This window comes from Silene latifolia, chromosome 8 (assembly GCF_048544455.1).
Source record: "Silene latifolia isolate original U9 population chromosome 8, ASM4854445v1, whole genome shotgun sequence".
In the NCBI taxonomy this organism is placed as follows: domain Eukaryota; kingdom Viridiplantae; phylum Streptophyta; class Magnoliopsida; order Caryophyllales; family Caryophyllaceae; genus Silene; species Silene latifolia.
The window spans coordinates 40,997,986-41,022,007 of NC_133533.1; the positions used below are offsets into that span (position 1 = coordinate 40,997,986).

Below are 24,022 nucleotides of genomic sequence, written 5' to 3' on the forward strand. Positions count from 1 at the left end.
AGAGCGTATAAAATCAAATTGAAACTGTTTATGGACTATACAACCAGTTGTATGTTGTGTAGAATCCAAGATTTATAACAAACTAGTTTTACTCCCGTGCAAAAAAAAAATGCACGGATCGGTTTTAAATTATCATATACTGACCTTGTATGAATATAATTAGATATATTATTTACTTTATCAACAATTAAATAAAAAAAAATATTAATTGAAATTAAATTAGGGAATTGACATTGAATTAGATTGAAATTTAGTGATAATGAATTAAATAAATTATCCGAACACTTGTAGAGAATTTGTTGAAAATTTTAATTAATTGTTCTTAAGACCATGGGTAAGCCGTAGGTCCCACATTAAAAAAATTACTTTTTTACTTCTAAAATCAGCATCCAATCACAATTCACCAAAAAACTTGGCTTTTATACTATGTAGATTTTACTTGTTTTGTTTATATGAGTTTTATTGTAAAATTTATGAGTTTATCCACTTAAACATAAAAGAAAAAAAAACATGAAAAAACTCAGAAAAAAATACATATATAAACTCTCATATAAATGTATCTTGGTTGTACATATACAACTAAATGCATAATCTTATTTGTAAAATTGAACATCCCGAAAAGAAAAATACATGGAATTCAACTAAATATCAGAATTTCAATAATATGATGTTTAAACATCATATTCATTATTCATATTTAATATTGCATAACAACATCAAACAAAATTTACAATATATTAAAATTTTAATTTTAAATTGGTTTTAAATATTTGAAGTATACATTTTTCAGTAATTAACGTGATTTACGAGTTGATCCAAACTTTAATTTTAAGTTAACAGGTTGTTTTAGGTTCGATTAAACTCGAGCCATGGGTAAAGATTTACGGGTAAATAACCCTTATAAAATGGGAAGGTCCATATTCTATCGTTTTGTAATAAGTCTACACACGTGTGGCAGGTCAAATATGTATATTCACGAGTTCATGTGACGGGTCGAATAGGTAAGCTATACGACATTGATAATGTTTTACAATAATTGTCATGAACCAAAAAAATTTATCGTATGCACTAAAAACGTAGATAAAGTATCGTATTGTAAATCGTGCACTCAAAAGGAAGAAAACAGAAAAATAGAAGTAACGATTTTTTTGGTAAATCAAAGCGCACTTAGTCGCATTCTGATAGAGGGGACGGGGGATTCGAACCTGGATCTATTATCCACAATACCTCCGTCCTAACCACTGACTCAAGATATCTTGATGAAGTAATGATATTTAAAATAGCATATTTGTGCAATTTGCACGGATTTAAAATTAGTTATATTATACTCCCTCCATACCCCACCAATGATAACATGATAAAAAATGAGTTTTTTTTAAGAAAATAAGGTAAAAGCAGGGGTAAAGAGGGAAAAAAATAGGTGGGGTATGTAAGAAAATAGGGTAAAAGCAAGGGTAAAGAGGAAAAAAAATAGGTGGAGTATGTAATGACATTTTGGGTTTAATTTTGGGTTGATAGATGGGGTATGTAATGACATTTTGTGTAAATATCAAAAGGTATAAGGATGGTGTGATACGCCATATAAAGTAAGTGTTACCCGAGTATTTAACAATCTAACAAGCAATTATTTGATTAGATTAGATAGAGAAAAAGGAATGATTTTAATATACTTCACTAGAGAGCGAAAAAATGGAATTATGGAAACAGTCCGTGTTGCAAGAGTCCAACACGGAGTAGAACAAACAAGAAGAGAAAGTACTAGGCATATTCCCCCTTCCTAAAACCAGAAACATACATTAAATACAACAATGGAGGATGAAACCTCAATTTACGAAGCTTCACCAACACGTCTTTCAATTCCACCTAAAATGGAGCCCGTTAATGGCGATTTCACTCGATTAAACCGCCATTATCAATGTAATACTACTACTTCACTTCCTGCCGAAGAACAATCTCCTCTCCTATCATCATCTTCAAACCCTAATTTCCCTAATCATAATCATATCGATGATAATAATAACACTAATGATACACTTTGCTTTTCTTGGATGAGGATTGAATCTCGATCGAAATTATGGTTCCTCAGAGTAGTTTTTTGTGCGATTATCTCGGTTTCTGCTGTTGTTCTTGTCAAGCGATACGGTTCTGATTTCGTACACAAGGTTCTTTTCTTTTCTTTCCTATTTTGAATATTGTTGTTGCTTAATTTGGATGAATTTCTAGGTTAGATTGATTTTTGATGAATTTGAGTTTGTTCTAGATTGCATCATTGACTTTGTTAGGTTTAGTTTAGTTATGGAAATTTTATATATAATGTTAGTTTCTATATTAGATTGATTTTGATGATTTGATTTCGTTCTCGATTGATTGAGCTTGCTAGGTTTCTTGAGTTAGAGAATTTAAACAATAGGTAGAATGTTTGGCAAAGGTTGAGACGGTTTTTCTAACGTGGGCACACGTTAATGATACTAAAATGCACGTATCGGGAGATAAGTTAATGAAAAATTGGAGTATTGAATTAAGCACTTTGCTTGATTTTGAAACTTTTGGTAATTGGACGCCTTTGAAGAGGTCGAACTTGAAAAGTCATCTACCTTGAAAGTCATAGACCTGTAGATGACTTAGATGGTAATAGGATATTCATTGAATCCGTGGTGGGGGTATATCCTGACAATATGCGGTTATGATCCATGGGGAAATGAAGTAATGCCCTAGTTACAGTACCTTTTTCATGAATATGTGTAATTGAGTCTTTACCTCTATGAATGTGACACACGACCTCAGAATATGAGCTCAGGTGCGCCTACCTACCTAATAGGCGTTCCATTGTCGTTTAGGGCTTAGAGTAGCTTGCTATTTTGCGACAAAAATGCTTCTTTCTTGCTTGTTACTGGAATAGTTATATTTGTGCTACTGTCTATGAGCTTCATTGAACTATGCTTTGATTGTGGCATCCTCTATAACGACTCCTTTTGCATATCGGACATTCATTCAGAGGAGCATAAGGTAGTAAATTCTGGTTAGTTATAGAAAATACTCCCTCAATCTCAATGCGTTTATGGTTCATCCCAAAATGATTGACACATTTTTATATAAACTTCCTATATTATCCCTACTTAAATGATGTACTCTTGTGCTGCTGGAATTCTAAAGGTAAGGTGGTACTCTTAAGTCAAAAGGTTGCTGGTGCTATTCTTTTGCAGGAGTTTGCTTTAGTAGTTTCATGCAATGTTATTTCTATCTATTAATGATTTTATTGCTAGGAAGAGTATTAGTATTTGTTTCTATATTTTATTGTAGAATCTTCTGTCCCATGCGCATCTCTGTCCCCTGGAATCAGGCATTTATTTAGGGATATGAGATAGAACACTAGTTGATGTAATTTGGTTTTGTTCCCTCTTGATTCTAATAGGATGTCGTTTTATGCCCTAACTTCAGTCATACAGAAACATGATGATAAATATCAGTAACCTGGGAAAATGCCTGCTGCCCTGCTCATATTTTTCTGTGATATGTGCTTTGCAGGAACTTATTCCAGTGATACACTGGCTTGTCGAAACTTTTCGTCCTCCCGTGCTTGCAGCTATTTTGTTTGCTGCAAATGCCTTATTGCCCGTCTTACTCTTACCATCTTTGCCGTTCAAGTGGGTGGCTGGAATGACATTTGGCTATGGTTTTGGCTTCTTGCTTATCATGGCTGCAGAAACTATTGCCGTTTCCTTGCCTTATTTTATTGCTAACCATCTCTTTCTTCCCAGACTCAAAGTAAGCACTTTTGACGTTTTATAAATTTGTTGCATCATCTTCAAGTTCTGCCTTTTGTAGAGAGGGGTTAATATTTAATTATTTACTTTTCCATGACAACTGTTTCTTTTTTTCTGTTCTTAATAACTATTCTGCCAAACCTAGAAATGGCTGGATAACCATCCTAGAGAAGCTTCCATCATTGGACTTGCTGGTGACGGTGATTGGTTTCATCAGTTTAGAGCTGTTGCTCTGATACGAGTTGCCCCTTTTCCGTACGTGTTGTTCAACTACACTGCCGTTGCCACTGGTGTTGAATATAGCCCCTACCTGGCGGGATCCTTGTTAGGCATAATTCCTGAGACATTTGTCGCCATTTATAGGTAGGGTTTTTTCATTTTCTTTTGAGAATTTAATCTAATCTTGTTACACTTGCCAATTTGCAATGCTAGAATTATCTGCATTTTTTTTGATGAAAAAAATTGCATTCCTTTTGAGACCTAAAAAAAATTGCCAGTTTGGTTGGTTTCGATAGCCTTCCTGTGGATTCTTTTCATATTACATTGAAAACATGATAAAACTCTTCAACATAAACTATTCGTAGGAGAAATTTCATGTTGGAAAATCACACTATCATTTTTTTAGTCTGGCGAGTTATTGGCCTGTCTACATATTGTTGTTTATTACATGGATTTCCTGAGCCTGTGAGCTAACACTTTACCTTTTCGAACAAAGATGTCTCCTCTATGAGATAAACATACTGAAATCACTCTCGAGACATTGACACATTGCAGTATTTTCTTGTTGATGTTACTCTTACTCGGATGTTCAGTTTGATCATTGCTGCGTTTCATAATGAGGTAGTAACCTTTTGAAACCTTTATAATTTGGTCGCTAGACAGTCTTGCAGTTCGATATTTAAGGAATTCTTCTCTCCCCACCCCCGATTAGCCTAAATTCAACACACAGCTAAATCTACTACTTTAATTAAGATACGATTGATTTGCTTCATGGAGTAATAAGTTTAAATGATGCTAACATATTGTGGTGTTTTCGTCTAGTGGGATTCTGATAAGGACGGTAGCAGAAGCAATGGAAGATCATACTCCAGTTTCAAAACGACACATACTTTTAGATGCTATTGGCTTTTGTTTGACTCTGGCTGCGACGGTTGTTATTGGGTTATATTCGAAAAGGAGGTTGAAACAACTTCAAGAAGATGAGGAACAACCTTGGCAACCATTGTAGTTAACTGGGTTGAAAAGTGGCAAGAGATTTCCCTTGCTTTGATTGAAATGTAGGTCAGATAGGTTACGTAAATATTAAAATCCACTGTAAATAAGCTATTAGTGATTCAATTTTGCGTAGAGTTTCATGTTATGCTGGATTTCAGTTCCTAGTTACAATTATGAATACTGGAAGATCCATATATAACGGTACATTAGGAAATGAAGTTGCATTTCCTGCAAGGGATGGAGTTGTATTTCCAGCACGAAAACTGATGAACCAATTCGCCCGCCTGAATTCCTATAATAACAGCGTAACATATAGTTCTAAACTTCAGATCCGAGCTTCATCGCTTCCATGTACGGATTTTTACCATCTTTCAATTCTTTTTCTGCAGTTTGTTTTCATTTTTCACTGTTTGATTGTTTGTCAACACCTGGTTTCTTCTATATTCTTTAGCACATTGGAGATTAATCTGTATTTGGTGTGCAAGATGCAAGTATTAACAAAAGATTCACTGCGAACTGTAGGGAGGTCATTTGAGAGTTGGGGATCGCGGTTATTTTGTTTAGGGATTCTATGTACTGTGCATTTCGGTTACATGTACCCTTGAGTCAATAATAAAGAAGAAACCATAATTCTATGTTATTGATAATAGAATGTATATTGAGGTTGAATGTTTTAAAATTGTCGGTTTAATTGATTGCAAGCCTCCGGAAAAATGTAAAATTCAACTATAGAAATCCAACAAATTGGGTAAACAAAGCCAAAGAACCACAACTCTAATCTGGAAACTTAAGTAGTAGTCACACTCAAACCAAACTATCCACTTTTCGAAATTCTCTTTATATATTTGTACAGCGCGTCTTGCTTCAGACGACTGTTTCTCGTCTGAAACAAGACAGACAACATGTCATTTTATAATAAAATAATGTTATTTTCTGGTAACATGTTAAACATTATTTTTCATAATCATTTTCAGGGTAAAAAGTGACACCTCTAGTGATAACATTTTGTGGATTAAATGGTTACATTCTCTTAAAAAATGGCAATATTTTGTCTGTCTTATTTCAGACGGGAAAACAGCCCGTCTGAAATAAGAATTTGTGATATTTGTAAGCTTGTAGGCCACAAGTACACGATCCTAATTGGTGATAGCCGGAGTACAATGCATGGGAAGTCTTGTTATTAACATCTATCCCAAACAAAATAAAGAACTGATCGAAAACAATGAAATATTTTCAATTTATCAATATTGCATGAGAAAAGTGTATAATTATACTGATTTATCTGTGTATCACATTATTGTACACCTTAATTAACGAGATTTATCTGTGTATCACATTATTGTACACCTTAATTAACGAGAAAACTGACAATAATTTCAACAAATAACAAAAGTAACAGTTAGTCTTGCTGAAGACGGGTCGGAGCAAGTGACGGGTAATGCACTCACAAAACGGATAGGGGGGACAAGGTGAGGCACCCTCATGTGCTTCCCTCTCTCCTCTATTTGGGTCATTTGTAAGAGGAAATGGTATCCGTCACTTCAAAGTGACGGATACGTGCCGTCTTCAATGTGGGATTTGAAGTAACAATGACTACACACACAATATCAAATGTGTGAATCAAATCTACTTTTTTGTGAGTTAATAATCATAGGATACGTACACTTCTTCACGCAGACTCATGTTTTATCTCAGTACACACAGTCTTTGAAGTATTCCCTTTTGGAAAGAAAATGAACAATTATTTAATTAACGCGATTTTGTGAAAAAAGAGTAGTTTAGGTGAAGGAGTCTAGTACTTTAGTACATTCACAAGGACAGGTTAGGGGACAAGGCGGCTATAGGTGCCGAGTTCACTACAAGAGAATACTGATTTAGCTACAAATTTAGCAACTCACGAAAAATTAGTTGCTAAATAGGAAGTATATCACTTGGTGACCGATAAACTGTAAAGGGATTTGAAGAATTGGCTTAAGAGCCTTGAATTAATTGGTGAAGTGAACGTGATACAAGCAAGGCAATATATACAAAGATTACAAAACTAGGGCAAAGTTAGTTCCTATGAAAAAGGAAACAGATAATTACACTAAGGAAACCGAATAACAATATATCGTAATCAAATATTCCGAGCATATCCCACATAGCCCGAAATATCCGAAGGATATATTTCCTTACTCCCCCTTAAGTTGGAACATTAGGTGACCTAATGCCCAACTTACGACTTAAATATGCAAATGCTTCTCCACCAAGGGCCTTAGTGAAAAAGTCCGCGATTTGCTCATTACTTTGAACGTGGCTTGCTGCAATGTTCTTGCTCATCAAATGCTGTCGAATGAAATGACAATCGACTTCAATATGTTTCGTACGGTCATGAAAAACCGGATTCTTTGCAATGTGTAAAGCCGATTTGTTATCACATAGAACTCGCATGGAATGTGTATGATCAATACCAAGTGAGAGGAGGAAAGATTTTAGCCAAATTAACTCGCTTGTCACTGCTGCCATAGCTTGGTATTCTGCCTATGCAGTGGACTTCGCTACCGTTGGCTGTTTTCGAACCTTCCAAGAAATCGGAGTTGTACCTAATGCGACAAAATAGCCGGTGAGAGACCGTCTGGTTAAAGGGCATCGAGCATAGTCAGAGTCGGAATAGCCATTGAGTTGCATCACTGAGTCCTTGCTCATAACTATCCCCTTCCCAGGATCGCCTTTGAGATAGCGCACAACACGGAGTGCGGCTTCCAAATGCTCCTTCCTTGGTGCTTGCACGAATTGTGATAAGGTATGGACAGCGTATAACAAATCCGGCCGCGTGATTGTGAGATAAACAAGTCGTCCTACCAATCTTCTATACATAACAGGGTCTTTTAACAAAGCACTAGTGGAAAGTGCTAGCTCATGATTTTGAATAATGGGTGTTTGGACTGGTTTCGCGCCTTCCAACTTAGCTTCCTTGATGATTTCCAGAGCATATTTTCGTTGGCAAAGAAACAAACCCGATTCACCATGTGCTACTTCTATCCCCAAGAAGAATTTTAATCGGCCATGATCTTTTATCCCAAACTTTGCATCGAGAAATTGCTTCAAATTATCACTTGCTTTGGAATTATTACTTACAATGATCATGTCATCCACATATACTAATAAACCAAGAAAAATTCCCGACTTGTTCATTGTAAATAAAGAATAATCTGCGAGCGATTGAGTGAACCCATATCCCCGTAATGCATCCGTCAATTTAGCAAACCAATTTCTCGAGACTTGTTTTAAACCATATAGAGATTTTAATAGGCGACATACCTTTCCTGTCGTTTTGGCTTGGAAGCCTTGCGGCAATCGCATGTACACTTTTTCATCCAAATCACCATGAAGGAAAGCGTTGTTTATGTCTAGTTGAGAAATATTCCACTTCTTAGCCACCGCCACTGCTAGTAGCAGCCGAACACTGGTCATTTTAGCCACGGGCGCGAATGTTTCATGATAATCAATACCCTCTATTTGAGTGAATCCTTGAGCCACTAACCGAGCTTTATGTCTTTCGATCGTTCCATCCGCTTTGAGTTTGGTTTTGTAAACCCACTTGCATCCAATTGGTTTCTTTCCGTCAGGGAGGTCTACAATTTTCCATGTCCCATTCTTTTCGAGCGCATCAATTTCTTTCCCCATGGCTTCTCGCCATTCGGCTTGTTTAACAGCTTCATAGTAACTTCTAGGTTCGCGAATGGCATCGACCGCTCCAATGAAATTTCTGTGAGGCAATGAAAAACAACTACTTGTGGCATAATTAATTAATGGATAACGAGTACCTTTCGTGGATGACGGAGTGTTGGACGAGTGCGTTGCTTTGGTTGGAATGACACGAGTGGATTGGCAAACATAGTCTTTCTTCCATGCGGGTTCAAACCTTTGTTGTGCTCCTCTTCCTAACTGTGATTCCTCCTCGGCTGGACCTTGCTCCCCCTCAACACTATCACTCCCGACTACCTCATCCGTGACAGAGACACCCTCGGGAAAGTCATTGGCAGCAGGTGTCTCGGTTTCAACTGTTGCCTCGGGTGCAATGGTACCTGTGTCCGGTGGTGTGCCCAAAACTAAGGATGACCCAGGAATGTCATCAAGGAATGGGAGTGAGTCATTAGTACCAGCCGTGCTACTGTCAGCAGGAGTGTGTTCGGACTCAAGAGCAAAAGGAAAAACGTTCTCATAAAAATGCACATCACGAGAAACAAATTGCCGTTTTGACTTCAAATCATAAACACACCATCCTTTCTGTGTTTTCGGGTATCCAATAAAAACACATCAAGTTCCACGTTCCTTAAATTTCTCCTTAGGTCGTTGCTTATTGTGAGCGTAAGCGAGACATCCTAAGACTCTTAAATGGTCGAGATTGGGTGCGTGGCCATGTAGCAACTCATAGGGTGTCTTCCCGTTTAAAATTTTCATGGGAGTCCGATTTATAAGGTACACTGCCGTTAAAACACATTTCCCCCAAAATTCGATGGGTAGGTTGGCTTGAAAACGTAGGGCTCTAGCTTTTTCCAAAATGTGTCGATGCTTTCTCTCGACACGACCATTCTGCTGCGGGGTGTCAACTACACTAGTTTGAAACAGCATACCATTCTCCTTATAAAATTGTGTTAACTGGCCCGACAAAAATTCAGTTCCGTTATCACTTTGTATGACTTTAATTTGCTTGCCAAACTGTGTATGTATCATTTTACAAAAGTATTTCATTAAATCACACACCTCCCTCTTATCTTTCATAAGATGAACCCATACGCTTCTGCTATGATCGTCAACAATATTTAAGAAATAATGTGCACCGGATAGACTACTCACACGATATGGTCCCCATATATCACAATGAATTAAATGAAATAAAGTATCATGCCGCTTATTATTAAGCTTAAAACTCAAACGGGTTTGTTTTGACCGGCAACAAGAATCACAAATAAAATCCGAATCAACTGACAAAGGTTTCGAAATCAAGCTGCTAAAACAAGGAAAGACATTATTTGAAGGATGACCAAGTCTTCGATGCCATACCCGTGCCTCATTCACTCCAACACGCGCAACAACTTCTCCAACTCGTGTCATGTAATAAACTCCATCTCGCAACTCACCCCGTCCAATCTCCGTCTTCGTAGATTGGTCCTGTATTATGCAAAAATTAGAATTAAAAGCCACTAAGCAATTATTTTCACGAATGAGTTGAGGGATAGAAATAAGATGACACTTTAAATTGGGGACGTATAACACATCCTGCAAATGAAATTTCTGCGTGAGTTGGACTTTGCCATGTTCATTAGCAACAATAGTCGACCCATCAGGCAACCCAACGGTCGAAGGAGCACCCTGCCATAATTTAGAAAGGGCATCTCGACAACCTGTCATATGGTGGGAACACCCACTATCGAGCATCCAATTATTCAGATTAAGAGAACGGGTACCTTGTAATTTTTCATGAGTGTCACCTTTACCACTGAGTAGAGTCCTCAATTGTTCTATTTCATCCGCCGTCAAGTCTGGTTTGGAAGCAACACCTTCATCAGCGGTTGTTGTAGCATTTGCGGTCTGATTGTTGCTTCCGAAACCGCGTCCACCACGACCACCGCGTCCTCCTCTCCTTCCCCTCCCACATCCTCTGCCGCTAAGTCCCAATTTCTCCCAAAATGTGGCCTCCGTGTGGTACCACTTTTTGCAATGGGTGCAACGTGGGGGTTCGTATTCCTTGGAATCAGGCTGGATGGTGCTACGGTTGCTATCTGCCCGTGCACTCATGGCGACTTCAGTAGCTGGTTCGTCACGAATGCGAATGACTGCTTTATGTCGCTCCTCCCTCAAGACGATTCCATAGACACGATTTAGGGAAGTGAGGTCGTCATCCATCAATAGGTTGAAACGAATGTTATTATATAAGGTATCGTTTAGTCCCATAATGAATTGATGAATTTTTTCTTCTTCTTTTTCTTTAAGGAAAGCAGTGGCAGCACCACAGGTACAGTCGGGAACGCGACTGTAAGTTGCTAGTTCGTCCCATAAGGACTTTAAATTAGTGTAATAATCAACAACAGATCGATTACCTTGCCTGCATGCTGCGAGGTCGCTTTTCAATTGATGAATGCGAGCTGCATTCCCGGCTGCGTATCGTTCTTGAAGTTCCTTCCAGATTTCGACTACGGTCCCAGAAAAGGCAATGCTTGGGTGCAATTTTTCGTCTATGACACTGCGCAACCAAGCCTTTATCATGGCGTTGCATTGACGCCAAGCCACAACTTCGCAATCCTCGTCCTCTTTTCCTTCAGGTTTCGGCACAGTCCCATTAACAAGCCCTAATTTATTCTTTGCTTCGAGCCCGTTCTTAACTGCATCAGCCCAGAGATCATAGTTCTCACCATTGAAAATGATTGAGGTAAGTTTGAGACTCGGACTTTCCGAAGGATGTAAAAATAATGGTGAAGAAGACGGAATCGTTTTGGTGTTAGAATTGGTTGAATCGAATTGACTTCCGATTTTTGTCATTGTAAGACTGATATTTGTGTGTTTGAAAAAAAAAAGGACGGATGCTAGGATTTAAACTTGCTCCGATGATACCATGATAAACTGTAAAGGGATTTGAAGAATTGGCTTAAGAGCCTTGAATTAATTGGTGAAGTGAACGTGATACAAGCAAGGCAATATATACAGAGATTACAAAACTAGGGCAAAGTTAGTTCCTATGAAAAAAGAAACAGATAATTACACTAAGGAAACCGAATAACAATATATCGTAATCACATATTCTGAGCATATCCCACATAGCCCGAAATATCCGAAGGATATATTTCCATAGTGACCAATGTTGAGATCAATCTTTTTTTTTTCTTTGGGTTTTTAATTAGGAGACTAAACTGAACTAGTAGCTAATTATGTCATTATTATAGAGACTAAATAAAGCGCATGGCGAATTTGGTACCAAATTTAAGTTTTTAGATATAGAAATCCGTTAATTCAGTTATACAAGGGAAATGTTGAAGTGTGAGACTTTTCTGGAGTGTTCTAGAAGGTTCCGGAATATTCTAGAATAATGTAGAAACTTCTAGAATGTTCTAGAATAATGTCGAAGTTACTAGAATAGTCTAGAATACTCTAGAAGGATCATGAATGGTCTAGATGTGTGTAGAGAAGTCTAGAACCTTCTAGAGATGTCTTGTATGTATAGAGAACTCTAGAGACGTACTAAGTCTAGGTCACTCTAGAATGCTCTATTCTAGAGAATTCCAAGAATGTAGGAGAAGGAGGAGGAGCACTATAAATAGAGGTCCTCCCCTCCCATTTTGATGTATCCCAAAAAATTCACAACAAATCAATACACAAACTAATTCCTTTAAACCAAACTCCAACTAATCAACCTTCAACTAATCAACTAAACAAACAACTAATCTCCACTCTACTTCTTATACTCCCCCATACACCAACAAGTGGTATCAGAGCTCTAAAGATCTCAGGGCAACAAAATAAAACTATGGCTTCCGCATCAAATACTCTATCGTGTACCCTTCCAATTTTTGGAGGAGAAAATTACGACTATTGGTGCATTAAAATGAAGGCTCTCTTAAAATCAAATGCACTATGGGAGATTGTGGAAAATGGTCCCGAAAAGCAACAAGAAGGTGTTCAACCCACCGAAGCATCCTTAAAGAAAATAAATGAGGATGAGATAAAGGACGCCAAAGCCTTGTCTTTCATCTTTAATGCTGTTTCGGAGACCATCTTTCCAAAAATAATGCGGGCTTCTACCGCAAAAGAAGCATGGGATTCACTCCAAAAAGAATTCCATGTTGATGAAAGGATAAGAACAATACGTCTCAATACCCTAAGAAAAGATTTCGAAAATTTGAAGATGAGGGAGAATGAAGACATACAAACCTATACTTCGAGAGTAACGGAGATAGTTAACCAAATGAAAATATATGGTGAAGATATTACCGACACGAGAATCGTGCAAAAAATTCTTGCGACTTTAACCAAAAAGTTCGACATGATTGTCACTGTTATTGAAGAATCAAGGGATCTTTCAAAGCTCAAAGTAACCGAGCTACTTGGATCCTTACTCGCCTATGATCAAAAATTCAAGACTGAAGAATCTTCTTCTGAGGATGCGTTCAAGTCATCACAGAAAGAAAAGCGGTCCGGAGGGTGGAAGAAGAAAAGTGACGATGGTGGCAATAAACAAATGTCACAATCAAAGGGAAAGTTTCCTCCTTGTGGCATTTGTGGAAAGAATAATCATGCAGAAAAGAATTGCTATTTCAAAGGCAAGCCCCAGTGTCACCATTGTAAGAAGTATGGGCATATTAAAAAAGATTGTATACAAAAACAAATAGAGTCCAAGGACCAAGCTCATTATTCAAGTAGCGTTAATAATGAGCACCTCTTCTATGCCGGCCAAGCAAAGAGTTCAAGCAAAGAAAGTAGGTGGCTAATTGACAGCGGTTGTACAAGTCACATGACAAATGATTCAAGCATCTTCAGCGAGTTGGATACTTCTGTCCAAACTCCGGTATGAATGGGGAATGGCGAAGTTCTGACATCAAAGGGCAAAGGTACGATCATTGTTCCAACTAAGCGGGGTACAAAATATATTAAAAATGTGCTGCTTGTCCCGGATCTTGCTGAAAATTTGCTAAGTGTGGCACAAATGATCAAGAATGGTTATTCAATAGTCTTTGCGAATAATCATTGCACCATATATGATCCCGGAAATAAGGAGATTGCTAAAGTTGCCATGGAAAATAAAAGCTTCTCCTTGAAATGGAAGTATGGCCTAGAGTCATCATATCGAGCTCACGCCGCGGAGACCTGGCTATGGCATAGAAGGTACGGACATTTCAACTTACGTGCACTAGCCGACTTACACAACCAGAATGTTGTGCGGGATTTTCCAATGATTCAAGCAACTAAAGAACTATGCGAGCCTTGTCAACTTGGAAAGCAACACCGCCTGCCATTTCCAAAGAGCCAAGCATGGAGGGCAAGTAAAAAGCTAGAGCTTGTTCACACAGACGTATGCGGTCCTCAAAGAACCTTATCTCATCTTGGAAACAGGTACTTTATCTTGTTTATTGATGATTTTACTCGAATGACTTGGGTATATTTTATGAAACAAAAATTAGAAGTATTCCAAGTCTTTCAAAAATTCAAAGCTCTTGCTGAAAATAAAAGCGGGTGCAAATTGAAGATGATTAGATCCGATCGCGGGAAAGAATATACTTCTTCACAGTTTGACCAGTTTTGTGAAGATGAAGGTGTAGAACATCAGCTCACCGCAGGATATACTCCACAAAAAAACGGGGTATCCGAAAGAAAGAATAGGACCGTGATGGAGATGGCCAGATGCATGTTGGCTGAAAAGAAAATGCCGAAGAAATTTTGGGGAGGTCGTCTACACATCCGTATACCTGCTCAATGGACTTCCAACAAAGGCGATTAAGGAAAAACTCCGAGTAGAAGCTTGGAGCGGTAAAAAGCCTACAGCTAAGCATTTAAAGGTGTTTGGCTCGATCTGCTATGCTCACATCCCAAGGCAAAAAAGGAGCAAGCTTGATGATAAGGCAGAGAAAGGTATATTTCTTGGCTACGACTCAAAATCAAAGGCTTACCGGATTTTCAATATTAATACGGAGAAGATTATGATAAGCCGAGACGTGGAGTTGGATGAAGATGCAATATGGAATTGGGAAGAAAAGAAGGTGGAAAGAAATGTGATCCTAGTTCCTGATCACCAACATTCAGAAGATGATGATGATATGATAAATAATAATGATCCTCCTACACCTCCATCAAATCCAATGCATGCACACTCTCCATCCTCAAACGACGATTCGGAGAATGCTACGGGACCTCAAGGTAAGAAAGATCTCTCCAAAATTTATGCAAAATGTCCCGTTATTAATCTGAATGAAGAGGAATGTGAGAGATGCTACTTCGCTTTTGAGGAGCCAAGAGACTATGATGAGGCTTCCAAATACAAAGAGTGGCAAGACGTAATGGAGACAGAAATAAACATGATAAAGAAGAATAACACCTGGGAATTAGTGGACAAACCCAAGGATCGAAAGGTGATTGGAGTGAAATGGGTCTACAAAACAAAGTTGAATCCAGATGGCTCAATCAATAAGTACAAAGCAAGATTGGTCGTGAAAGGGTACTCCCAACAAGCTGGAATAGACTACGGAGACACATTTGCTCCAGTTGCTCGTCATGATACGGTAAGGACTCTTATTGCTCTACCTGCTCAAGAAAGATGAAAAATTTATCAACTTGATGTCGAATCTACCTTCCTTAATGGAGAACTCGAGGAGGAGATATACATCGAGCAACCTCCAGACTTTGTCACACAAGAAAATGAAGAAAAGGTGTGCAAGCTGAAAAAGGCTCTATATGGCCTCAAACAAGCTCCAAGGGCGTGGTACGCAAGATTGATTCTTACTTCCTTGATCAAGGATTCACGAGGAGTAAAAATGAGCATACACTATACGTAAAGAAAAAACAAGGTGATCTTCTCATCGTTTCTCTCTATGTTGATGATCTCCTTGTCACAGGAAACAATGCCCAAATGATCCTTACATTTAAGGAGGAGATGAAGAAAAGGTTTGAAATGACGGATTTGGGCTTAATGAATTTCTTCCTTGGCATGGAAGTCCATCAAGCAGAAGATGGAATCTTCATTTCTCAAAATAAGTATGCTCGGGAAATCCTCAAAAGGTTCAAGATGGAGAACTGTAAGCCGGTTTCTACTCCTTTGGTCTTGAATGGGAAGCTATCCAAAAATGATGGGTCAAAAGAAGTTGATCTCAAGCAATACCGAAGCTTGGTTGGAAGCTTACTTTACCTCACAGCTACAAGATCTGATCTTATGTTCACCACAAGCTTATTATCAAGATTTATGAGCAAACCAAGTGAGGTTCACATGGGTACAGCGAAGAGAATACTTCGATATCTAAAGGGTACTCTAGAGTTTGGAGTATTTTACCAGCCTTGCGACAATCCAAGATTAATAGCGTACTCCGACAGTGACTGGGCAGGATCGGTAGATGACATGAAAAGTACTTCAGGCTATGCCTTTACTTTCGGCTCAGGAACATTCTCATGGAATTCAAAGAAGCAAGATATCGTAGCTCAGTCAACAGCCGAAGCCGAGTACGTTGCAGCTTCAGCCGCAGTCAATCAAGTAATATGGCTAAGGAAGATACTTCAGGACTTAGGCTACAAGCAAGAAGGAGCAACCTAGGTTATGGTGGATAACAAGTCAGCAATCGCCATCGCGAAGAATCCAGTGTGCTTCAGCAAGACAAAGCACATGAAAGTGAGGTTCTATGCACTTCGAGATGCCGAGCAAGAAAAGGAAGTGGAACTTATCCATTGCCCATCCGAGTTCCAACTAGCTGACATTTTAACCAAGGCTCTACCGACAGCAAAGTTCGAGTTTCTAAGATCAAAGTTGGGCGTCACTCCAAAAGTCTCAAGGAGGAGTGTTGAAGTGTGAGACTTTTCTGGAGTGTTCTAGAAGGTTCCAGAATATTCTAGAATAATGTAGAAACTTCTAGAATGTTCTAGAATAATGCCGAAGTTACTAGAATAGTCTAGAATACTCTAGAAGGATCATGAATGGTCTAGATGTGTGTAGAGAAGTCTAGAACCTTCTAGAGATGTCTTGTATGTATAGAGAACTCTAGAGACGTACTAAGTCTAGGTCACTCTAGACTGCTCTATTCTAGAGAATTCCAAGAATGTAGGAGAAGGAGGAGGAGCACTATAAATAGAGGTCCTCCCCTCCCATTTTGATGTATCCCAAAAAATTCACAACAAATCAACACACAAACTAATTCCTTTAAACCAAACTCCAACTAATCAACCTTCAACTAATCAACTAAACAAACAACTAATCTCCACTCTACTTCTTATACTCCCCCATACACCAACAGGAAAATACAATCCCAAATAAAGTTTTCATTACAAAAGCATCCATCTCTAAGAGAATGGTGGCTAAGAGCAGTGACGGAGTCAGGAGTTGACCCTAGCAGGGGCGAATGGGTAACGGTTTAAGGGAAAATCGAAAAAAGTTGGAAAATTTTAACTAAAAACTTTAAAATTTGCGAACGCCAGTGGAAGCGAGCGCCCTTGCTAGAAAAAAGTAAAGTTTAAACTTTAAACTTTAAACTTTACCAGTAATGGTTTAAGGGAAAATAGAAAAAAGTAGGAAAATTTTAACAAAAAACTTTGAAATTTGCGAACGTCAGAGGGGGGCAGGGGGCGAGCGCCCCTGTTAGCCCCCTCATCGGTCGAGAGCATCAACAACCATACCTGGACATTTGGAGACATCTCCTTGAATGCATCTTCAAAAAATGTGACTGTGTGAGATCTGTAATTGTTCCCTACACCAAAGTTATGTTAATCAAACGACCACAATGATATTAACAGTGTTGGCCGTTGAGGCAGTCAGAAACTCGAAACTATAAGGCAAACATTGAATTTTAAGGTAGGGAAATCAATCCCATATCTAATGGCTAGTACACAAAAGTCTCCTTAAGATCCTTTTGCAGGACCATTCATGCTTCACAATTGTTATTAAAAGTTGATCATTTGAATTCAAGGTCTTCAAAATACCAATATCTAATTCTTAGGCACTTTCTATATAACATCTTCCTAGCATTTTGCAACCTAATCTCATTAATTCTTCACACCACAAAACTTAACTATATTACCGATACAAAATTAAAAAAAATGGGGACGATAGCGATGAAAAACTCACGGCTTTCGACGTAGTTTTGATCGTTATGAAGCATGTCATGTGGCCTTTAGCACTTGCTATTGGAATTCATGTCCTTACCTCAGTAAGCTCAGGAGCCATTGGTGTTAACTTCTTAGGCATAATAACAATCGTCGTGTCAGTCATGCTATTGATTTTATTTTGTATCGACTGTGCCACCCTTGATGACAGTAAGGACGTGTTCCTAGCTGAGAGCATTTGATGTGGGGTACCGTTGTATTTTCTCATGATTGCCTTAGGCTTTTTTGCCTTGGCTGTTAGCCACCCGGGTAAAGGACAGTCTTTACCCGGGATTGCATACAAGGAGTACGATCTCAGTTCGTACTCCAAGTGGATGCAAAACAAGGTTAATGATACCCACCGTTGGGAGAAATATTACAAAAGTAGGCTTATTAAACATCATGTATGTAAAGATATGACTACTGAATATAGGCTTGACACCATTGATATGTTCCACAAAAGACCACTCAACTCTTTCGAGGTACGTTTTTTTTATTTTCGTAAGTATATTACTCCGTGCATTTCATTTGCATTGTTTATATTTACTAAATGTACGTAATTTGGTTTGATAAAAAAGAGTAATAATGTCGGAAAATTATGTAATTGTCAGTCTGGTTGTTGCAAGCCCCCAGAAGCATGTAAATTCAATTATATAAGTCCAACAAATTGGACGAAGCTAGAGAACCACAACAACTCTAATATGGATTGCTATACATGGAGCAATGATCCAACAACATTATGCTACAATTGCCAATCTTGCAAGGCTGGTTTTGTTCAAGATGTGAAGCACTGGGATTTTCCGGCCATCGTCGCCGTTGTTGTTCTCGCCAAACTCGTTCTTGGAACTTTAATATATGCCCTCTGTTATTGTTGCAATCCTGATATGTAATAAGCATTACATATGTTAGATTGTTTAGATGCTAAGTTCTTATAGAAGTTTATGTATGTTATTTATATTTTTAAGTTCAAAATTAGCTACGGAATGTGTGAAGATGTCTTAGCCTAGTTGTTAAGACTGAAGTAAACTTTGAATTCTCATTTCCATTATATTTATATATGTGTTCCATCTATTTTGACACTTAATAGCAATTGGTCATTGTAATTCAATTCCAATCAATAATCTCGATTAACTAATCATGAATAACGAATTATAATTCTCCTTCTGATTTGGTAAATTAAAATGTAACACACTCTCAATTATCTCTATATAAGAGAAAATGTTTATCGTACATAACGAATTATAATTCTCCTTATGATTAGATAAAGGGAGGTGCTAGGACGACACCCGGCCGGTGTTACCGAGCCTAATAAAAAAATAGAAAAAAGTTAAAAATTAAAAATTAATTTTCGTTTTTGCGCCAATATCGTAGGGATAAAACCGTAATCAATCTATTATATTTATAATAAAATAAAATATAAAAGATACTAATCCAAACTAAACTCTATCTAATATTCCTATCACACAATACGATAATATCTTCTCTGTAGATATCATAACAAACCCATCTTCATTTTCCTTATATCATACGCTTTACCAATTAACAAAAATAAAAGAGAGAATTTTATTGTCAAACCTAAAACGATAAATACTTTACGGAAAATTCCTTTACTGAATTCATAATTATTAAGGTACACTCGTTATATGAACCTCGAGAACCTCCGCTACGTACTACCTCACGCAAGTCATTCGACAAAGAATAAAAATGATTTATATGAACAAAATGTTGAATCATTGTCAAGATGATTGTTGTTTTTGGTGCATATGGTCAAGATGATTGTGAGTAGTGATTTATATGCTACTAGTCATCAACATGTATTGTTCCACGCTTTCACCAATATCGCACAAAAACATATTGTTGTCAAAAGAAAAATATCGCATGAATTATCGGACAAAATCCTTCATTTTTTGAAAAATTTATTATTATCATTATTGAAAAATTAAATGATTAATAAGTTCCTAAACTACCCATTAACACAAATTAGTTTGAAATTTAAATTTTGATTGACAAAAACAAAATAAATAAGTAAATTACAATAATATCCCGGGTGTCGCTCAATTTGAGTAACATCCGGTATCGCCATCTCATTTAACTTAAGTTAACGGATGAAGATGAAAGATGAAAAAGAATTTGTTCATTTAATTTGTATAGTTACTTTTATACGAGGTTCGATACTTTTAGGGACGTGCTAAATCCCGCACATCATTTTACTCAATCCCGCACTTATTTCCATCTTATTCCGAGAGTACCCCTCTCATTTCTCCCCTCCCAAGAAAATAAGAGAGAGAAACATGAGAAATGGAAAAACCCCAAATCTCAATTTCAGCGCTCCTCCGCCACCACACTCCCTCTACTACGGCATCCTCCCTCACCGCTTTGTCCCAGTACTGCGACCGACCCTCTACGCGACGACCGTCCCTTCACATCCATCTCCTCGCGCCGACAGCCGACCATCCCGGAGTCGGCAGCCACCATCCCCGCCAATTTCTCATCTTCTTCTTAAAGTCTTACCTTCTCGAATTCAATGTTGGTCATGGTGCTCATGCTGCAATTTTTTCCAAGAGACATTTGAAGGGAGACAAAGCTAAATCACTGAGTTCAATTTCTCAAACTGACCTTCGTGAATTCAATGGTTTTCGCAAACTATTTTTGGCTATTGGTATCGCCAATGTTACCAAACTAACTCCGTCTACATATCGTTCATGGTCTCGACAAATTAAACACCTTCTTTTTTATTACACTTTATTCAAATATCTGGACGGCTCCCATCGATGTCTGTCTCAATTACTGCAAACATTAGTGCCTCACTTGTAAGCTATAAGACTTACAGCCAATATTTTCACTTAACTAATGTCACATGTGCAAGGAAGACCGTTGTAATCTAAAAATTGGTGATGCGAAATGTCGGACAACAAGTTATTGTTTGTTTCACGGAGTTCAAGTGATTTTGTGAAATTCGGAAAATAGGGTTGTCACTGAACTTATAAACAACATCACGAAGAAATACTATTTCCTTTGCTTGTTCAAGTATATTTCGTCTAATAAGTAAATGTTGAATTTGGACAGTAAATACTGAGCCATCAGATGAATTTGTTCAAGTCTATTTTCCCTGGTTTCATCTCTTTCATCAATGGATGGAAGGAATACGCTGTGTAGTAGCCATCAGATTAATGATTTACCAAATGCGACAGATCAAAGGTCTGCATTCTCATCAAAAATTTTAGAATACCCTAGTACAGTAGTACCCACAAACCCAACCCCAGACAATCCTTCCCCGACCCCTCTACCTCGCCGCCGACCACCTGTCCCACCGCCATCCAAGCGCCGACCATCCCTCCACACCCCCTTAACCGCGCCTACCACTCCTGCACATCCCCGTACCCATTTCGACAACCCCTCCCCAAAGCCAACTACCCATCCCCCGCCTACAACCTACAACCACCGCCTCTCGACGACACATACACTAGCACTCGACGCTGCCTTCTCCGACCACCCTACTTCGGCCTGACGTCCTAACAACCACCCCTTCAACAACCAAAATTAATCCAAACCCTAATTATTAACAAACCCTTTTTTTAATAAAAAAACATCAACTAAATCGACTAAAAGACAGATTCTTCATAAAATTATTGATAAAACGACGAAATTACGTTTGATATGTGCGAATTACCATACATAATAGTCGAACGATGGAGGGAGTGATTTAGAGAGAGAAGTCTTTTTAATTTTTTTTTACCGAAGGGTAATTATGGAATATTAAGGTAAAATGTGTAGGATTTAGCAAATTAGCGTGCGGGATTTAGCTTATATGTACTTTTATTCTCGAAGTACAGTTAACATTAAATTACTCCATATAATGTGTCAAGACTTGAATCATAAATGTAGTCTCGAACCTCCGACTACCACTACAACTCATAAGACTCAAATGCCATTATACCCAGGTGATTAGGTGCTGATGTTTTTTTTTATAGTCACTAATACAAAAAAGTAACAGGACTCTGATCTAAATCAAAGACTATCCAAAAGACGAGAAATGTACTAGAATTGTTGAACAAAAATGGCACAGAATCTTTCAAAATCTATTTTTTTTTTTAATTTATTATAATCATTTTTGTTTGTTAGAAATTTGTGCCTTGAATTTGTGTCGAAGGCGGACTAAGCTAATACGTAGAGTAAAGCAAAAGAACAAAGTCCAATAAGAAGAAGGAAGCAGCAACAGGTGGTACGCGAGTCGCTTGCATTCCTTGTAACACCTCGGCCCAAACCTAGGGTCGGGAGCGATTACTTATGATGGCTCACCAGGCTGTGTACATGGCTCACAGATCAACACGGGTCCTTTATAGCGCATTTTGTCCTCACTCATGCGCATCCCAGGAACCTTCCCAGGAGGTCACCCATCCTAAGACCACTCCCAGCCAAGCATGCTTAACTGTGGAGTTCTTTTGCATGGATGACCATAAAAGAAAGTGCACTTTGTTTTTATGAGTAGTACTTGCAATCCCTTTAAGTACTAGTCATTTAAGCCTATCACTGAACCTCTTCAATTAACGTGGGGTGTTATATTCATGATGTTTTACGTAGTACGTTGTTGTAGAAGGTTCATGCTTGTGTACGTACATGACTTGGCATTATCGAAAGTTAGTGGGAACTTTTTGGTTTCTTATTTGATTTGGCTTTAGGCCGTTAATTGTTTAAGGCAATTAGCGTTTCGTTTGTATTAGGAAATTATTACGGAGTATGTAATTTCTTAATAGTTTTTTTGTTTCCTAATTAGTTTAGATCTCTTATTAAGGGTGGAATAAATCTATATAAAGACCCTTATATCAGTCTAGGTTAATTAAGGAGGTGGAGATAATATTTGTGAGCACATCTTATGAGAGTCGATTTGTGAGGTTCCTTCCGAAAGAAAGTTTCAGTTTGTGTAATACTACGGTTTTATGTGTCTTGGGGTACTCTATCGATTAGGGCTTACTCTATCGAGTAAGTATGGTTTTACGCAAAACAGTAGTCTGCCTGATGGGTACTCTATCGATTAGGCCTTCGTCACTTTTATTAAAACACTTTTCAAAACCTAAAACCTTCAAGTGAATATTAGAAGTTACGTTGAATCATCCTCGCCGCATTATTAGCAAATCCCGGAGCTAGGAGTGTCGGTTTTCGTTGTTCTCGACACCTTTGTGATCCTTGCGTCATGGGTAGGCTCTACATATCTTTTTTATATCGTTTGGTTAATGTTGGTTAAACCCTAATTGGGTGATTTGAGGGCTTTGGTGGTTATGTGATTATGGTAGTAATAATATGTATGTATGTATAGGAGGAGGGTTCGTTGAGGAGAGATTCTGATTTAGCTGCTTGATTGTCTGATTCCGTGTTGCTTTCCAAGTAGGGTTTCCCTACTCAGTATTAGTTACATAGTGTGTGGTGGTGGTTGTTGTGATTAAAGATTGATTGCATTGTTAAGTTGTTAGACGATTGTTGTTTTCATACTGTTGATTGGTTTGTATCTGTCTGTGATCTTCGGGGCGCGTCCCTGGATGAGTGGAGTCACTTGCGGGAGTGACTTCACGCCCTTGGTTCGCCCTCTGTGGAACCCGCCACAGGAGGGGATGTGCACATTAATGAAACTTGGGTTTATCGCTCAGTGGTGATGAGCGGGATTTGGTGGGTACGGCTGCGTTCCCCCACTGGCGGTGTGGAGTACTTGTTGCGATGGGTACTCTGGCAGGGCTACACACTTTAGTGTGTAGTCAGTTGTGTGGAGATTGGTTATGGAGACTGGGGAATTGTTGTGCTGTTGAGTTGTTTATGCACTTGTTCGTTGTGGCTTTGTTTTATGTAATTAGTACTGACCTCGTTAATTGTTTTAAAAACTGTGGTGATCCACTCGGGGATGGTGAGCAGTTATTGAGCAGATATGATATGATGCGTATAGGATAGCTGTGATGAGTTATCACGTGGCAGTTAGAAGTCTTCCGCTGTGTCAGACGATATTTTGTTGTTTTGATGGTTTTATCAGTAGACCGTTTTGAGTACTTTGTATTTCAGTTTAGCAGTTTTGGAGTTGACATGTAATCACTTTAAACCGTATTTACTTTTAAATATGTTTCGTTATTGTCTTATGATTATCATTGCCTCGGGTAACCGAGATGGTGACGTTTCCATACCTTAAGTGGTCCTGGTAAGGCATTTGGAGTATGGGGGTGTCACAAAGTGGTATTGGAGCGACGATTTTG

The 24,022-nt window shown here is 38.2% G+C and overlaps 4 protein-coding genes across 4 annotated transcripts; 3 read left to right on the plus strand and 1 right to left on the minus strand.

The window, feature by feature from the left end:
* The first annotated feature begins 1,714 nt into the window (after positions 1-1,714).
* On the plus strand, positions 1,715-5,277 carry LOC141596752 (uncharacterized). Its single transcript, XM_074416992.1, has 4 exons — positions 1,715-2,162; positions 3,526-3,765; positions 3,910-4,127; positions 4,806-5,277. The coding sequence occupies exons 1-4, from the start codon at positions 1,809-1,811 to the stop codon at positions 4,990-4,992; spliced, it is 999 nt and encodes a 332-aa protein (XP_074273093.1). The 5' UTR covers positions 1,715-1,808; the 3' UTR covers positions 4,993-5,277.
* Positions 5,278-7,499: 2,222 nt separating this feature from the next.
* LOC141595079 (uncharacterized) lies at positions 7,500-11,501 on the minus strand. Its single transcript, XM_074415052.1, has 3 exons — positions 10,239-11,501; positions 10,026-10,133; positions 7,500-9,248 (listed from the first exon to the last, which is right to left on the minus strand). Exons 1-3 carry the CDS (start codon positions 11,499-11,501, stop codon positions 7,500-7,502), a joined length of 3,120 nt encoding a protein of 1,039 aa, XP_074271153.1.
* Positions 11,502-12,483: 982 nt separating this feature from the next.
* Positions 12,484-13,527, plus strand: LOC141595080 (uncharacterized). Its single transcript, XM_074415053.1, has one exon. It carries the CDS (start codon positions 12,484-12,486, stop codon positions 13,525-13,527), a length of 1,044 nt encoding a protein of 347 aa, XP_074271154.1.
* Positions 13,528-15,618: 2,091 nt separating this feature from the next.
* On the plus strand, positions 15,619-16,251 carry LOC141595081 (secreted RxLR effector protein 161-like). The gene has a single exon (XM_074415054.1). It carries the CDS (start codon positions 15,619-15,621, stop codon positions 16,249-16,251), a length of 633 nt encoding a protein of 210 aa, XP_074271155.1.
* Positions 16,252-24,022: the final 7,771 nt, after the last annotated feature.